Source organism: Telopea speciosissima, chromosome 9, assembly GCF_018873765.1.
Source record: "Telopea speciosissima isolate NSW1024214 ecotype Mountain lineage chromosome 9, Tspe_v1, whole genome shotgun sequence".
In the NCBI taxonomy this organism is placed as follows: domain Eukaryota; kingdom Viridiplantae; phylum Streptophyta; class Magnoliopsida; order Proteales; family Proteaceae; genus Telopea; species Telopea speciosissima.
This window is the reverse complement of record NC_057924.1, coordinates 10418091-10434506: the sequence shown is the minus strand read 5'-3', so window position 1 is coordinate 10434506 and position 16416 is coordinate 10418091. Positions and strand designations below refer to the sequence as shown.

At 38.0% G+C, this 16416-nt stretch overlaps 1 protein-coding gene and 1 non-coding gene across 2 annotated transcripts; one reads left to right on the top strand and one right to left on the bottom strand.

Moving 5' to 3' along the window:
- Positions 1 to 388: 388 nt before the first annotated feature.
- Positions 389 to 7515, top strand: LOC122641012 (probable anion transporter 6). The gene is made up of 2 exons (XM_043834325.1): positions 389 to 467; positions 5832 to 7515. Exon 2 carries the CDS (start codon positions 5994 to 5996, stop codon positions 7302 to 7304), a length of 1311 nt encoding a protein of 436 aa, XP_043690260.1. The 5' UTR covers positions 389 to 467; positions 5832 to 5993; the 3' UTR covers positions 7305 to 7515.
- Positions 7516 to 15098: 7583 nt separating this feature from the next.
- Positions 15099 to 15170, bottom strand: TRNAD-GUC. Its single transcript has one exon. It is a non-coding gene; the product is annotated as a tRNA-Asp (tRNA).
- Positions 15171 to 16416: the final 1246 nt, after the last annotated feature.

Sequence of the window (16416 nt, the reverse complement as noted above, 5' to 3'; positions counted from 1 at the left end):
TCGGACCATCCTGAGCACCAAACCCACACGGCCACTTTGAGTTTAATCTGAAAGCAGGTTACGAACGAGCCGAGTCGAACGGGGTCAAACTCGTTCATCTCGGCGGCTCTTAGAAAGGCTGAATCGGATACGGTTGTCGCGAGTTTCTTTAACTACTACTGCATTCATTCTGGGTTTGAGTAAACTCTGTCAAGTCATCAGGAGCACAGGAACAGTGGAAATAGGCGACCTGAGAATTCGAGAGTTTCGCAATACTTTTCATTCAGAAATTATCTGTAATCTGTAATGGCGGAGAATCTTTCATTTGAATCGTAATAAAATCTCGCTGCCTTCCTACCGCATTGATCCAGTAAGAGTTGTAATTCATCTCCTCTCGTGTTGGTCCGAGGGTCTTCTGTTATTCCCGAGGGGTCTTGCTTGGATGGAGATTGGTTTTGGTTTCATGACGTACATTCATTCATCTTCAGGTCCGTTTAGTTCAATTTCTGATGCAATTGTTAGCATTGTCTTCAATTTATCATCAGTTTTTTTTTTTTTTTGAGAGATTGTGCATTTATGATGGTGTTTTGCGGTTACTCTCTGTAGTCCTTGGAGATCAATGTGTTAGAAACCTTGGACAGCCATGCCTTAATGTTCTCCTTTGTATTGGGTTTTTGCTTAATTAGTAGTTCCAGTTGTTTTCCCCCAATGCAGATGGATAGGTTAATTTTGTAGTTGTAATTATATGTTTTTTTTTTCTTGCATTTTACTTTTTTGTCGCTGCTGATCCTTGGAAGTTTGATTGATTAGCAATGCCAATGAAGATTTTACTGTTAGATGTTTTGCCTTTACAATATCATAGTTCCTTTGACGTTCTCCAAAATGTGATCGTTCAGATATGGAATAATGCTGAGAAGATTAGTTGAATTGGCAGAACTAACGATAAAAAAAAATATGTTCAGGATTTGGTTTAAAATTTAAATCTGTATTTCTTGATTGTACATGAATACTAAACGTAAATAATTTAGAATTAACAGGGCTAACTGGGTTGATCTTGGCATCTGGTAGTATGTTAGTTGCCTGGATTTTCTGATGACTTGAGCCTTAACATGCTGGAGTCATGGAAGCATTACTTTAGGTAGTTAGCATACTTGAAGAACACTTTTTCCCCTGTACTTGTTTAGACACACATCTAACTTTGGAAAGACACTATCTTTTTCTTTCCATCTATAAGTGATGGGTTTCTAGAAGCCTAAGGGATTAGGTTCAAAATCTCAGTCGAACTTTTTCCCCTTACTTGCTGAACTTATCTAACCAAGCTCTTAGTGATTGTTTCAAACCATAAATTGCCTTGTCAGCCTGCACACTTTCTTTTCATTTTCCCCTTGAGCAACATACCCAAGAGGTTGATCCATATAGACCTCCTTAACCAAATCACCCTACAGAAAAACATTCTTAATGTCAAGTTGATATAATGGCCTAGTCAAGATTAACAACCAAGGAGACAATTACACGAATAGAGTTTAGACCGAAAACAGAAGAAACGAATAGAGTTTAGACCGAAAACAGAAGAAAATGTGTCAAAGTAGTCAACATCATATGTCTAAGTGTAGCCCCTTGCCACCAAGCGAGCTTTTAGCCATTCAACAGATCCTCAGGGTTATACTTAATGGTATACACACAACGATACTTCACGACTTAGCAGAGCGTCCATTTCCACATCCATAGCTAACTTCCACCCTAGATGAGACAGTGCCTCTTGATGGGTTTTAGGAACAAAATGGGCAGATAAAGACGGTAAAGCCATGCCATGAAGGGAAGATGGGAGATGTGAAATAAAAACAAATTTGTCAATGCAATAAGCAGCCAAAGACATTGAGTGCAAGAACGTATATCTTTGTGAAGGGCAACTGGTAACTCAGCAGTAGTGGAAGGAGCAAGATCTGCAGAGATAGAATCAGACAGTGTGGAGGGCGATAGAGAAGGAGTAGCATCAACTAGTGTAGATGGCTTCAGACAACGGCAATACACTTGCAGTGGTGCAGACCATGATGTAGAGGGAGACGCTAGAGGAAGCAATGTAGGAACAAGAGAAACGAGAATTGATAGGTCCAGTTTGTAATACACGACCCTATGCAGAGAAATATGGACTGCTCTCAAGTCTCAACGAAGGTAACATTAACACTGATAACTTGTCAATTAATTGGATCATAGGGAAACAATTTTATCAATACAAAATCGTAAATTATGTGCAAAACAAGTACAACCAAAAACTTATAGGTGGCAAAGGAAATAGTAGAGAGGTAGGAAAAACGACAGATATAGGGAACTGATGTTGAAGAACAGATGAGGGCATTTGATTAATTAGCTAACAAGCAATTAAAGCTGCATCCCTCCCCCCCGCCAAAAAAAAAGGTTCTTAGGAACATTGAAATGAATAAGGAGCGAGCAGTCTCTAGCAAATCTTGATTGTCTGTTCAACCACACCATTCTGCTGAGAGATATAAGAAGAACTAGTTTTATCGTTTTGATGAATAATACCATGCTCTGAACAAAAACAAATAAATTTCATGTACAGTATACTCGAGCATTATCATAACGAAAAAATTTAAAGCAAACCCCAAACTGAGTTTTTTTATTTCATTATAAAATTCTTTGAAGACAGACAAGAACTCAGAACAGTCTTTTAACAAATATAACCAAGTCAATTGAGAATGATAATCCACAAAAGTAACAAAATATGAAAAACCAATCTTATTGTTGGTACAACACGGACCCCAAATCAGAATGAATCAAAGAAAATAATGACGGACTCCTAAAGACGTCATGAGAAGGAAAAGAGGTACAATGATGCTTACCGAGCTCAGAAGCTTCACATTTTATACGAGAAACAAACTTGTAACTGGGAACCATCTGATAAAGCTTGGAGAGTGGCATGGCCTAACCAATAATGTCATTGAAGAGGAGAAACACTACTAGAAGTAGCAGAGGCAGCCGTAGAAGATGAAAGAAAGATCATCAAGATAGTAGAGGCCATCCTTCTCACGCCCTCAACCAATCTTCTGCCTTGTCTGAAGATCCTAAAAGATATAATGAGAAGGAAAAAATATAATAGTTTAGAGCTTTGGTAATTTGACTTACAGATAGAAGATTTAAAGGTAATTTTACAGATAGAAGATTTAAAGGTAATTGAGGTACATGAAGAACAAAAGATATGGATAAAGATGAAGTAGGAGAAAATATACCATTGTCGAAAACGTTGGTAGAAGATCCATTAGTGAGAATAACTCGAGATGGGTGACTAGTTTTATGGAAATAAGAGAAAACATTGGGACTTACTAGTCATATGGGAGGAAGCACCAGAATTAATCCCAAGAGGTAGGTGATGAAGGAACTCTTTTACCAGTACCTGTATGGGCTAGTGTAGCATAGATGAGGAAGTGGATGACCCAAGTTGCTGGACACGTTCCAGTAATTGGGTGACCAAATTATCGCAAGACAAAGATGCTGATTGACCATCTCCAGAAGAAGAAGCAAGTTTGGTGTCACCATGTCAAAACTCCCCCGAGTCATTGAATTATTGGCAAATTGTTGTGCCTACTGAGGTTTGCTATACTTAGCACTTATTGATTAACCTTGCCATAGTGTGAACAATGATATAAGGCTTGGTTGGTTTGTTGTCCTCTACTTCCACCAGTACCACGTCCTCGACCTCCTTCTAAACAATGACCACAACTATGAGAAACAACGGCAGTGTTGTCCTTAGAAGATGAAGATGACTCAAACTTAGTGAGAGATGGAGATACAATGTGCAAAATTTGGCTTTTAATAGGGGCTGCAGATCAGAATTCAAACCAGATAAAAATTTTGCCACTTGAAACTTTGCACGTTGAGTCTTCAATAAATCCAAGTCAGGGGTGAGTAGCTGATAGATATTAAGTTCTTCCAACATGCCCTTGAGGGTACTGTAGTACTTACCCACAAACGTATCACCTTGCTTAAAAGAGAAGATTTTCTCATAGAGATCATACACACGAGATATGTTTTTAGTTTGGGAAAACCTTTCTTTTAGATCATCCCAAACACCTTTAGCTGTAGTATGATACATAACATTCGCAGCAAGAGACGTATTCATACTATTCCACATCCACACAAGTATAGTATCATCTTCACACATCCACTCATAATCTTTAGAGTTGGCAAAGGGAGGTTTTGAAATCAAGTATTTCAATTTCCCTTTTGCATTGATTTATACATGCACAACCTGCGGCCACAGAAGATAGTTGAATGTTCCATTGTGTTTAGTAGCAGTAATTTGGACATTCATCAAGTCCACAGGGGATTTTGAATCACCCATTGAATTAAAGAATATATAACAGCAGCACCAAATCAGTCACAACAGCAGAACACAGAGCACAAACTAATAAAACAATAGCAAATGTCCCCAACAAGCAGAATCGTAGGGTGTTAGGAACCAGCAGAATAGGAGATTAACAACAAACTACTAATATCCCCAACAAGCCAAACCACAGGGTGTTAGGAATCAGCAGGATAGGAGAAAAGTAATAACTTGAAATCAACAGTCCGGATTAGGCCCAAACTCTGGTCGAGTATAGGGCTAGGTTGGGGCTTAAAACCTTCAAATTTTGATAATGATCCAATGGTTGGATAGGCTATTATAATGCTTACCCAGAAATACTAACTTGAAAATTTCAAAATTTGGCAACTATCAAGATATACCAATTCAATGGTCTGATCAGGACCAAATCTAAATCAATGGTTATGTTTGATCAATAGATATGAACCCTAAAATATTTCAAGGAACAACGGTTAGATCTAGAGAAAAAGACAATATTCAGTTGCAAATAAATAACCCAAAAACAGGGGTGCCGCAAGGGATGAATGAACAACATCAGCAGGGTAGAAATCTCCATGTGCAGCAGGATATATCAACAGTGCTCTAAAAATAGCGTAGGTTGCTGCACACCACAATAGAGGAAAACCCTAATGAGACTCAAAAAACAAGAAAAAGGATTGCAGATACTGGTTGTTCAATGCTCCGATACCATATGATAGTTTCAGACCTAGGACAACCAGCAATATTAACAAGAAGGAAACAACGGAGAAGAGAAGACGAGAGAATAGAGAGAAAGATAGCTTCTGATTGGAGAGAATGGCTAGTTAGTCCAATAGGTAGCAATAACTTATATGTTTAACTAAAATATACTGAACGATTTTGTGGTTGAAAATTGAAATGTTACTGATCTTATGATTATCGGTGATCAGAAAGTTGGGAAGGCTAATGCACCCCAAGTTAAATAGAGGGTATGTTCCATCTTCGATACCTGGACACTTAAAAACAAGAACCCAACTGTACTGGACATTTCACTCTCAAGAATTACATGCCACACCCGATATGCTCCATTCCCAAACCTGGTAATATGGAAGAGATCATCATAAGGAACAGAACTGTATAGATCTAACCCCTATCTGTTGGGTCTTTGCCTAACTTTTAAATATCATCCAAAATAACAGCATTGATGGATTTTTACCATCATTTGATTGCGTCAACTTTCAATACGGATGTTTCTTGGTATGAATAAGTGGTGGATTTCAGGCTTTGCATATGTGTGCCGCAGGACACCAGTATATTCTGGTGAATTGGTTTTACGCAATATGTGCCGTTTGTATCAATTTAATTTACATGTATCTTTCTCATTTTCTTCTTGTAAACTTATTGTTGATATCATTGTTCCTGTTGTATTTGTTAGAATTTCAGACCAAATCAAATTTGAAATATTTTGAACAGTTCAGTTTTTTCCCCTGACATTTTCTTCACCCATTCTTTTCAGGTTTCACTAATTCTTCTATGAATTGTTAGAGACATGAAAGTGCTATTTTTTGTTCTGCGATTCCCTTGTAATCCCTTGGGAGATAGGGGTGGAAAGAGTGAAGAATGAAATGAACTAGAGCAGCTGTATGTGATTCTTTGTCTGGGAAACTTCTACTACAGTATGGCGAGGATGAGAATTCCAAAACGATATATGATTGTCATTTTAACCTTCATCTGCACATTTGTTTGCTATGTAGAACGTGTGGGCTTCTCAATTGCTTACACAGCAGCAGCTGATGCTGCTGGGGTGAACCAGTCAAGTAAAGGCACCATACTTTCCACATTCTACTATGGGTATGCTTGTTCACAGGTGCCTGGAGGATGGGCGGCCCAGAGGATTGGGGGAAGACGTGTACTCCTCCTCTCATTTGTGTTATGGTCTCTAACTTGTGCTTTGGTACCCCTAGATCCAAACCAAGTCAAAACCTTGGTGATGGCCCGCTTGCTTGTTGGAGTTGCACAAGGTTTCATATTCCCGTCCATTCACACTATACTTGGTCTGTGGGTCCCACCTCATGAACGGTCACGATCAGTTTCTCTCACAACTTCTGGAATGTATCTTGGTGCAGCAGCTGGCATGCTTTTCCTGCCCAGCCTGGTGAAATTCAGGGGACCTCAATCTGTTTTTTCAGCTGAGGCTGCTTTGGGTGCCATCTGGTCCATACTTTGGTTGAAATATGGAAGTGAACCATCCCGCACCAACTACCCAAAGATGACACCTGCTGGGTATGGGGAGTCTCTACTACCAACTAGAGGGGGTTTGCAGAAAATGAAGGTGGCTACTGCTAAAATCCCATGGAAACGAATATTCCTTAGCTTGCCAGTCTGGGCAATTGTGGTAAATAACTTCACTTTCCATTATGCCTTATATGTACTGATGAACTGGCTTCCCACATACTTTGAGCAAGGCCTTCAGCTTAGTCTTCAGGATATGGGTTCTTCTAAAATGCTTCCTTATCTCAACATGTTCATATTCTCCAATATTGGTGGGGTGATTGCAGACCACTTGATCACTAGGAAGATCTTGTCTGTGACCAGAACCCGCAAAATTTTGAATACTATTGGGTTCTTGGTAGCCTCTTTTGCATTGATGGCACTTCCATTGTTTAGAACTTCTGGTGGAGCTGTCTTTTGTTCTTCAGTCACTCTTGGGTTCCTTGCCCTGGGTAGAGCTGGATTTGCCGTAAATCACATGGATGTTGCTCCAAAGTATGCTGGAATTGTTATGGGAGTCTCTAACACTGCTGGGACCTTGGCAGGCATCATTGGGGTTGATCTAACAGGTCGGCTCCTTGAAGCTGCTAAAACTGCACATTTGGATCTTTCAAGTCCAGAAAGTTGGAGATCAGTATTCTTCATGCCAGGATATCTCTGCATTTTCAGTTCAATTATTTTTTTACTATTCGCAACTGGGGAGAAGATATTTGATTGAGAGTGCTAATGCTATAGTTGTTGAATTCATGGTTTGATGATTCGGTAACTGGGTAAAGAGCTCTTTTGTCTTTTTATTCCTTGGGGCAATTCCCTCAGTAATTTTCTAAGATGTTTGTTTTGTCACATTGTCCTCCCATGAGAATTATTCATTTTGAAGTTTAAAGCCACAAAAGGGTGTGAAATGGAAAGTTTGGATTTATAATTTTGCATTGTTGATAGAATTCAATTATTTTTACTGTTTCATGAATTGTTTGAATTTTAGAGTTCATTCGGTCAGCATTCTGATGTCTAATCTGCTTGCTTGACCAATGAGTTGGCAAGTGGATTTAATGTTTTGGTTTAATTGACGAGAAGATATGTGTTGATTTATTCTTGATTGAATTGATCCTGAAGGAATCTCAGGAAGAAGTAGAAGAAGGGCATGTTTTGATTTACATTGTCTTGGTCTAATTGATGAGAAGGGATCTTAGGTGCATGTCAATTGCTTGTTCGGGGAGGATAAAAAAGTTATACGGCATTGGTTGGGACAATGGGAAAGAAGAGAGGGGTTGATCTAATAAAAAGTTGGATCCATGAAATTGTGGGCCCTCCGTGAGCATAGCAACATGTTTGCTGCACTTCTGTTAACAAACAGTCACTGCTTGTGTGACAGGTACCTCTGCTGGTGATAAAAAAGATTTTTCCATAATTTAGTTTACTATTAAGTCCCAAGAGCCCAGAACTCTTAATTATTCAGTTGTTATGCTCATGATAACGCAGGACCATGGTTTGGTATGGGTCAAGTTGGGTTGGTGTTGGGTTGGTCATTCAAATCTGGTCTGACCAATCAGGTTATCACCAGTGTCCAGATTCAATGAATCTGGCCAGCTCTTCAAGTCGTGGGATAGTTGCAGCACTATTTCTTTCAATTTTATTATTATAATTTTACTTGTAAAGACTGGAATAAACTAATATAAATCCCCAGATCTGATTTGGATTTAGTTTTCAGTTTTGGTCTCTTTAGGAACACCCAAACATGGTCTGCGCAAGGATGGAGTCTTCTTTTTCAGTTTGAATTTATCTTTTATTTATTATTCAAGAGTTTAGGTGAGTTAGGATACTCCAATCACAGGACCAGGTTATGAGTCAGGCTAGGACTTATATTTTGGGTTAATTTTTAGGTAGTTAAGTCGATCCATGTCACTCCTATTGTTGCTCACGCATGAGAGTTTTCTTTTCTGTTTTATTTCTTTATTTAAACAAGTGTAACGCTGTTCAGCCCCCATGACTTAATTGAATGGATTGAATTAGTTTCTTTTGTTAGTGAGGTGGTTGCCTCCAATATTCTCTCTTTTCCTCCACGGTTCTGAATTTTCTGATTCTTCTTCTTCCCTGCTAGTTCTCTTTTACCAGATCTGAAACTATTCTATCAGACCTTGCATGTATCCGTATCAAATCAGGATCTTTTCCCTTCTATCTTTAAAGCAAGCCCATCACTAGCAGATCATCTCTCTGATCTGTATCACATGATGAGACATGAGAAAGCGTAGGTAGAATTATATAAATTGGTTAAATGACTGCATCACACATGTTGTGCAAGTAGTAACTTTCATCCACACAAGTTACATTCTAATGCCAAATGTGCAAGAATTAAGCAGAGCTGAGACATGAGAAAGCGTAGGTAGAATTGTATAACTGGTGGAATGACTGCATCACACATGTTGTGCAAGTAGTAACTTTCATCAGCTCAAGTTACATTCTAATTCCAATGTACAAAAATTAATCAGAGTTTTTTTTTTGGTTGGGAATGCCTGTTAAGCAGAGACTTGGTCAAAATCTGTTACCAAGGGCATATAATGTGCCTACTGCGTGGCTTGGAATGTGAAAATTTGATTTGATAAGCACTTCTTACTTATGCAGAATGGTCATGATAACAATTGAGTGTGGTGTCTTAATTAACTTTTTGTATACCGAATATGTACATATATTGCTACAGATTTCTGTTCTCAATGGTTCTGTCTGGTTGCAAGGGAAATAAAACGGAAGTGAAATCAAATCAATACTAAAATGAAAATTTTTGTAATCACTACCTAACATGATTATGTGATTAACTCCAAAGAATTCCAAATGTGATTATTGCATTTTACCACATTTTGCAATCAAATTCCTTCATTTTAAGAAGTAAAATAAAGATTCCATTTGAAAAATATGATTACCATATTTGGTAAGAGCTTAAGGTAGTTACTCAATCATGATTACAAGAGTTTCCATTTTCTATTTAAAACTGATTTGACTTCCCTCCTCTTTGCTTGCAAACAGACAGAACCAATGTGATTATGTATCCAAAAATTGTGCGGTGAAGGGTGATTATTGTGCTAAAGTTTCATATAGGAACTTTAGCACTATCTGTTTTACAACATGTTATACTCAAAGGATTAAGAAAGTTGTCAATTCTGCATTGTGGGATTAAAGCTCCAGGTAGCATAGTGCTCTCCCTTGTAAGGTTTTTTTTATTATTATTATTATTTAAATCTTTGTGCTTCTAAAATAACAAGATTGTTGTTTCATGATTTATTCCACTTTTCTCTTTTGGGTGTAAAATTAGGTTAACTCAAAGCATAGTAGATGTTAAATCAAATCATAGAAGAATTGTGAAAGCAAAAGATATGAGTGATCATCAAAGATTACTACCATGGACTCTACCTGCAAATAGTTGTTGGCTATTCGATGGGCAGCTAATGGTGATGCTTCTGCCAAAATGAGTATATATCCTCTGTTTCTTTGAAGTTTATTCTGTAAGAGTTTCTTATCATTCTACTTCTTATTTTTAATAGGCAAGGAAGAAATTTTTTGAGTTAATTTGACTCGATGGAATGCTTTGAATATACATTCTGTTTCACTTGACAACTTTATTCACTGTTGTCAAACCATTAACTTTGTCCCTTGACTTTAATTCATTATACTGCATCTCTTTGTAACTTCTAGATCGGTGATCTTAAATCATCAATTCATGACTAAAGGTGCTTGTTGGTTAACCTGTGGATGATGCCTTGTGCTGTTTGTAGCCTATAAAAGTTGCCTTCAAGTGTATTGAATGGCCAGCATCAATCTGCACAAAGTTCTCTTTAGAAGACTTTTGTCCAAGAGAATCCATAGAATGGCAACCAGTCTCTAGCTAACTAGTAAGTAACCCTATTCTCTTGTTGAATGCTTGTTGGCTGCGTCGTTGTTTCCTATTATTTTCGTAGTACTTTGAGATGTGCATTGCTGTCATGATGGTTAATCTACTAGGCAGGTACCTGTAAGTCTGTAAGCAATGGATTTTTGGAGATTTTGTCCTTAAGGAAAAGGGTTCTTTTAATCTTTATTCAAATCTGATACAGTTCTCATGAATTTGTTATAGTCTGTTATGATGAATCAATTATCTGTTTAATTAAATTTCCATCCTTTAGCAATTTTTTTTTATTTGTATAATTTTTAACTTTCAACAGATTTAGTTGCAATTTTCAACCGAAAAGTACTTTTGTGTCTTATTAGTTAAACAGGTATGAACCTTGTTGAATTATCTGATGAAGACATGGGAAAGCATTGTTGCTCAAGACATATCAACTTATGTAAGGAAGATCGAGAAAAGTATTGCCATAGACTTAACAGTTGAATTAAGCATGGAATTCTAGACTAGCACAAAATTGAGAATGAAGCACTAGCTCTATGCATATTGATTTTGATAAGTGATGACTTGTTAATATAATATATTACTGGGAATTTGAATAAAAATATGCAGCTTCACTCGTGTGTTTACACAACCTCAAACATTCTTTTGTTGTTTCAGTGTAGGTGGAAGACAATTGACTCAGTTATTTGCTGAATGATGCATGGAAGTCAACTATGTGGTTCTTGATTTAGCTTGGCTATCAACATAGCAGTGGATACTGTTTATTCCTGGTGAATGCATTAAAGTTCATGAAGAAATGTTTTACCAGCAGAGCTCGAGGGAAGTAACCTTGTTAATATTTGGATCAGTGTCAGCGGGTTGAATTTCATGAAGAAATGTTTTAGCAGCAAAGCTCGGCACTTACCTTGTTAAGTTTTGGATCACTATCACCATGTTGAATTTTATTTATTATTTTGGGTAAATTACATCTATGAGACCTAATATTTAAAGAAACTACGTCTGGACGATATCGATACCTCAAACCATGGTGTTATGCTAGAGGCGAGAGGGGGGCTCAAGTATTGGGCTGGGGAGAACTGTGCTTGCACGTGTATGTTAACCTGTAGAAGACCAACCCCTAAGATGGCTAGGCGGTCGACCACATGTGAGAACAAGATAGTTGTGGAGTATTTGGGATTTTCCAAGGGCAATAATATTATTTGTATTTGAAAAATTGCGAACACAATTATCAATCACTTTCAATTTATTTTTGAAAACTCTTTTATACCTCTATCTTAAAGGGCTTTTGGGTATAAGACAAAAGACAATTAAATAAAGGTGTCAAATTCTTAATACACTTAAATTGCTTATTTGGGTTGGTTCCATGGTTTTGGTTCTAAGTTTTGACCAGGGACTGAGGTATCAGTATCGGATGGATCCATCCGCCGTATCGAAGGCCGATACCGGGCCAATCCTAGATAACTGCAAATAAGGGTAAAATAACCTATCCAGGCCTATATCTGCACGATACAGATATCTCAATCCTTGGCTTTGATTGGACCAACACCTGTTCCAATTAACTGAACTGGGTCCCACACAATGTAGGGGAATAGGATCCAGGCTTTAGGCCCTTTATTTATTTATTTATTCACTAATGTAGTATGCTGCAGCTGAGATTACTCTGTTGGTCTTTTTGCTTCTCAACACTTGATCTGTAATTTTCAGTTTTGTAAATTTCAGTTTAAGTAAAAACCTACCAAGACACCACCTTCTACCCTTAAAAAAAAAAATAATTGGCAAGAGGAAGATGAAGAAAGGGGCCAAAAGTTGCAGAAGCAAACATACATGTTCTTTACACCTAAACCCTCATTACAAAAAAAAAAATAAAATTGTTGCTTAGGGAATGTCTTACTCATCTTCTCTGTAACAAGTAGCAGTACAGTACTCCTCACTCGATCAAAAAAGTTTTAAAAAATACCAAAAATAAAAGAGACGAAAAAAAAAAACCACCACACCACCAACCAAAAATCTCTAACCTCTCTTCAGTTTAACCCAGGTGTGTTAATCACTTAAAGCTTTCTTCCTTCAATTTGAGAATCCAGAACTCCATTCTCAATACAAGATAAAGAAAGGTACCATGAGAAGTAATTGAATAAGTGAGAAACGTCTACCATCAGCCAATGCTTCCAAAGCTTATTGGGCAAAAGATCCCAATGCTTCATCATCTTTACCGGCTTCCTCTCCATTGTCACCTGATCAATGGATCTGCTTGTCTTCCTTCTTCTTCTTGTTTCCAAGACAATGCAGAGGAAGAGAGCCAGAACAACCATAGACATGGTTGGAATGGTAAGCCCAAATATCAATTTGTTTGATGAGTCCAGCCAAGGGTAAGTGGTGGTGGTGGTAATGCTGCTGTGATCTTCAGGGTAGAGGAGCTGCCACTGTGTAAAGCAAGAAGATGGGCTCTTCATTTTTTGCTTGGTTTTATTCTTCTCTTTTGAAAATGGAAGACCAAGAGTGAATGATGAGCAAATTTGATCGAAGCTATGTGGGTATTTATATCTGTTTCTAATGGGAGAGAAAATAGAAATTAAAAAATGGAGATATTTCACGCATGAGTTTCGTCCTTTGGTTGGAGCATTGGGACCTGGGGGTAATCATGTGCGCACAGCAAAGCAAAGCCAGAGGTGTTAGCTTTAGCCTTACTCGGTCTCCGGAGCGGTTTCTTGCTTTCTTTTCGTCACGGGAGACTCGTGGGATGGGATGCTACTTATTTCACAACTTACTAAGATTAGTAGATTACATAAATGTGAGCAGTTAACCCTTCACTCGTATCCTTTAATACCTATTTATGATAGGATCGAGTTTCCCTCCACTCATAGTGAATGGGATCTCATTAACCGAGGGGTGGGAGAGGGCTGGAATGGGTATCGGGAGGGTATTTTAGAACATACAAAAATCCTAGAAGTAGGACTGTAAATGGATCAGATTCGGTTTGGTTACGAATCTGGATATTCCTTGGACAAATATGGATGCAGATTGATTTGGATGCAGATCAAATTTAGATTTTCAATCATCCATTTACATCTCTACCTTATGTAACCCGGACCTTCCTCCCCCTAGCGGATTCAATTCACTAGCAATCCATATCTCATAGATCATGATTCTCTTTTCCTCATATTCTAGAACCTGTTGAATCTTCAAAAACCCTTGAACAAGATCCTTATTTATTTAATTTTTTATTATTAAATATTCAGATTTTTTCTAGACAGATTTTTATCTAAGTATTCAGGTTTTTTGTTTCCGGATATCTCTAAACGAATACAAATGTCCCTAATTGATACGGATGCAAATCAAATTCAGATTTTCGGTTATCCATTTACAGCCCTACTTAGGAGGGGTTTGTGAACCCTAGGATGGTGGGTGAACAGTCCTCTATGAGTGGAGGAAAACTTTGTCCTTTATGGTATGTCCCTCCACCAAGTGTTTAGAAGGAAATGGTTTAAAACCCATTTCCTTTTCTTTGTCCACCTTAAATATTGAACTGGTTGGTTGGATCCATGCCTCGTAATCTTGGATTGGATCGGTATCGGTCTAGATTGATCCCGAATAATGGGAAAGGGTTCCCTCCGATGTCTCTTTGTAGTTTTGGGCATTGGAGGGAGGGGTATTACAGAAACCCTAAAAATAGAGGGTATATGGAAATTTCAAAAGAGGTGTTACAGTAAAATGGGTATGGAATTGCAAAAGTGATCCGAATGCTGGCATCATGGGGATGTTTTCTCCATAACTTATATTTATATTTGGAGGAGTATTGCTAGCTTGATAATCATTGTGAGACAAATGACCTGGTCAATCAAATTGAGAATTTGCCATAAGATGGTTCAAAATGAAAACCAAAATAGGATGGCCTATTCATTCAATTTGAACATTCCACATGAGATAGTTCATAGGAAACACTTTTAATAGAATGCCCTACTAATTCAAATTGAACCTATCAGTAAAAGATAATCCTGATTCTATACGAAAGAAATGGGAGAAAGAATAGTAATCGGCGCTACAACACGATATGTACCTGCGCCCAGGCATAACTGCGCATGAAATGACCGATGCACCCTTTGGAGGATTTTAATCTTCTCCAATTCCCTAAATTGTGCAGTGCGGCAGTTTGAGGAGGAGATTTCGACATGTGGCAACTCGTTGGATGTCTGAGCTACCACATGTTAATATCTCCACCCCGAACTATCGCATTACACAGTTTTAAGGAATTTGAAAGAATTATTAGGCAGAAAGGACTAGGGATGCACCGGTCATTTCGTGAACGACTGTGCCTAAGTACAGGTACAAGCCATGCAGTAATACCGATTAGTGCTCCTTTCTCAAAAAAATAAGTATTGAAAACTGGGGATAAAATCTGATCGATTTTTTTATCCGGATCGACATCGACCTAACCAATTCCTAATACTAAACTCGATCACAAATGAAAAACACGTGGGGTAAAACAGCACGTGATCTAACAGATTCCTACTACCGACATTGTTAACACATGAAAAACAAGTGGGCTAAAACAACACGTGATTTATTACAGATACACACCCACGTGAATTGCATTCGTGGCTGGAGGATCCCAGTCTCCCAGCGGCTGAAAACAAAAATGCACGCCGTTGCCGGGGATCGAACCCGGGTCACCCGCGTGACAGGCGGGAATACTTACCACTATACTACAACGACCTCGATGTGATTTATAGTAAAACATAGTTTAATAAATATTTCATCAAATTGAAGAAAAAACTAACCTAATCAGCATTTTTTTTCCCCTCTCATTATTTTGGATTAAATTAGAGTCATGGGGTTATCAGGTTGATGAGTTAACCATTGGTTTCTTATTTGATTTTGTACTAGTGTTCAAATTGTGGTGAACTATGTCCCTTTGAGATTCCTATGTTTTTTGCCTTTCCATCTATGTGTGGTTGAGAAGAAACAATAAAAACTTGAAAAAAGTTTTCCTTTACTATACAGGAAGGATTCATCCACCATCCTAGGGTCCTAAAACATCTCATCTTATTGGACAAAGTCGATAATATCCTTCCCATATTACACGATACCTTCTCTTGTTCATCCAAAAGTTGCGGTCAAGGAATTTCACTTTACCGTGACTTAAGGAAAACTCGGTCCAAAAAACTTTCACAATGACTCATGCTTTGTGGTTTATAACAATACAATGGTCATCCCTAGAATTTTATTACTATTTCTATTGTGTTTCTTAATTTGGTTCTTTGTATGAAAATTTCAAGATAATTAGGGATTATGTTTGTTGATCATCTATGAAATTCCAAAACGAAATTCAATCATATGTCCTATTACGCACTCAATTTTACCTTATCCGCGGATTGTTGACCAAAACTTAATTGTAACTAATTTGAACATCATGAATGGTACCCATGGCTGATGCCCCACCTAGAGTTTTCACTAAAGGGGTGCTCAATGAACACCTATTGAAACCATAACCACTAGTAGTACACATACATATAAACCAAGGAATAATACTTTTAAGGGGAAGTGTTTTGTTTTTTTTTGAGAATCATGGGGAGTGGCATTTCCACATTTCATGGGGTTGGGTCATTTCACCCCTTGTGAGTATCATGGGGAGTGGTCATTTCACCCCCTCTGTTTGGGCAGCCCACACGCTCCCCCCCATAGAGTTCTTTTTCCCTACTTTTAAAGTTAAGGTGTGTCTTACAAACAAAATTTGTAACCATACATTTTTGCCCTTTATAATTTGACGTGTCAATCACTTAAAGGGAATAAGGATGTAAATTCACTACCCTATCCCTCCTCAAAGTCACGACATGCTTCCTCCAACTCCAGCTCTGACGTCCCCTTTCCTTCTCTCCTCCTATAGCTTCTCACAAGCTTGGCTAATCTAGTTTGACCACTCTGATTGCACCCCCAACTCCTCCCTCTCCCTACAACTTCC

Bases quoted from the DNA above. Each gene is read 5' to 3' on its own strand.
- LOC122641012 (XM_043834325.1), top strand. From the start codon at position 5,994: ATGGCGAGGATGAGAATTCCAAAACGATATATGATTGTCATTTTAACC.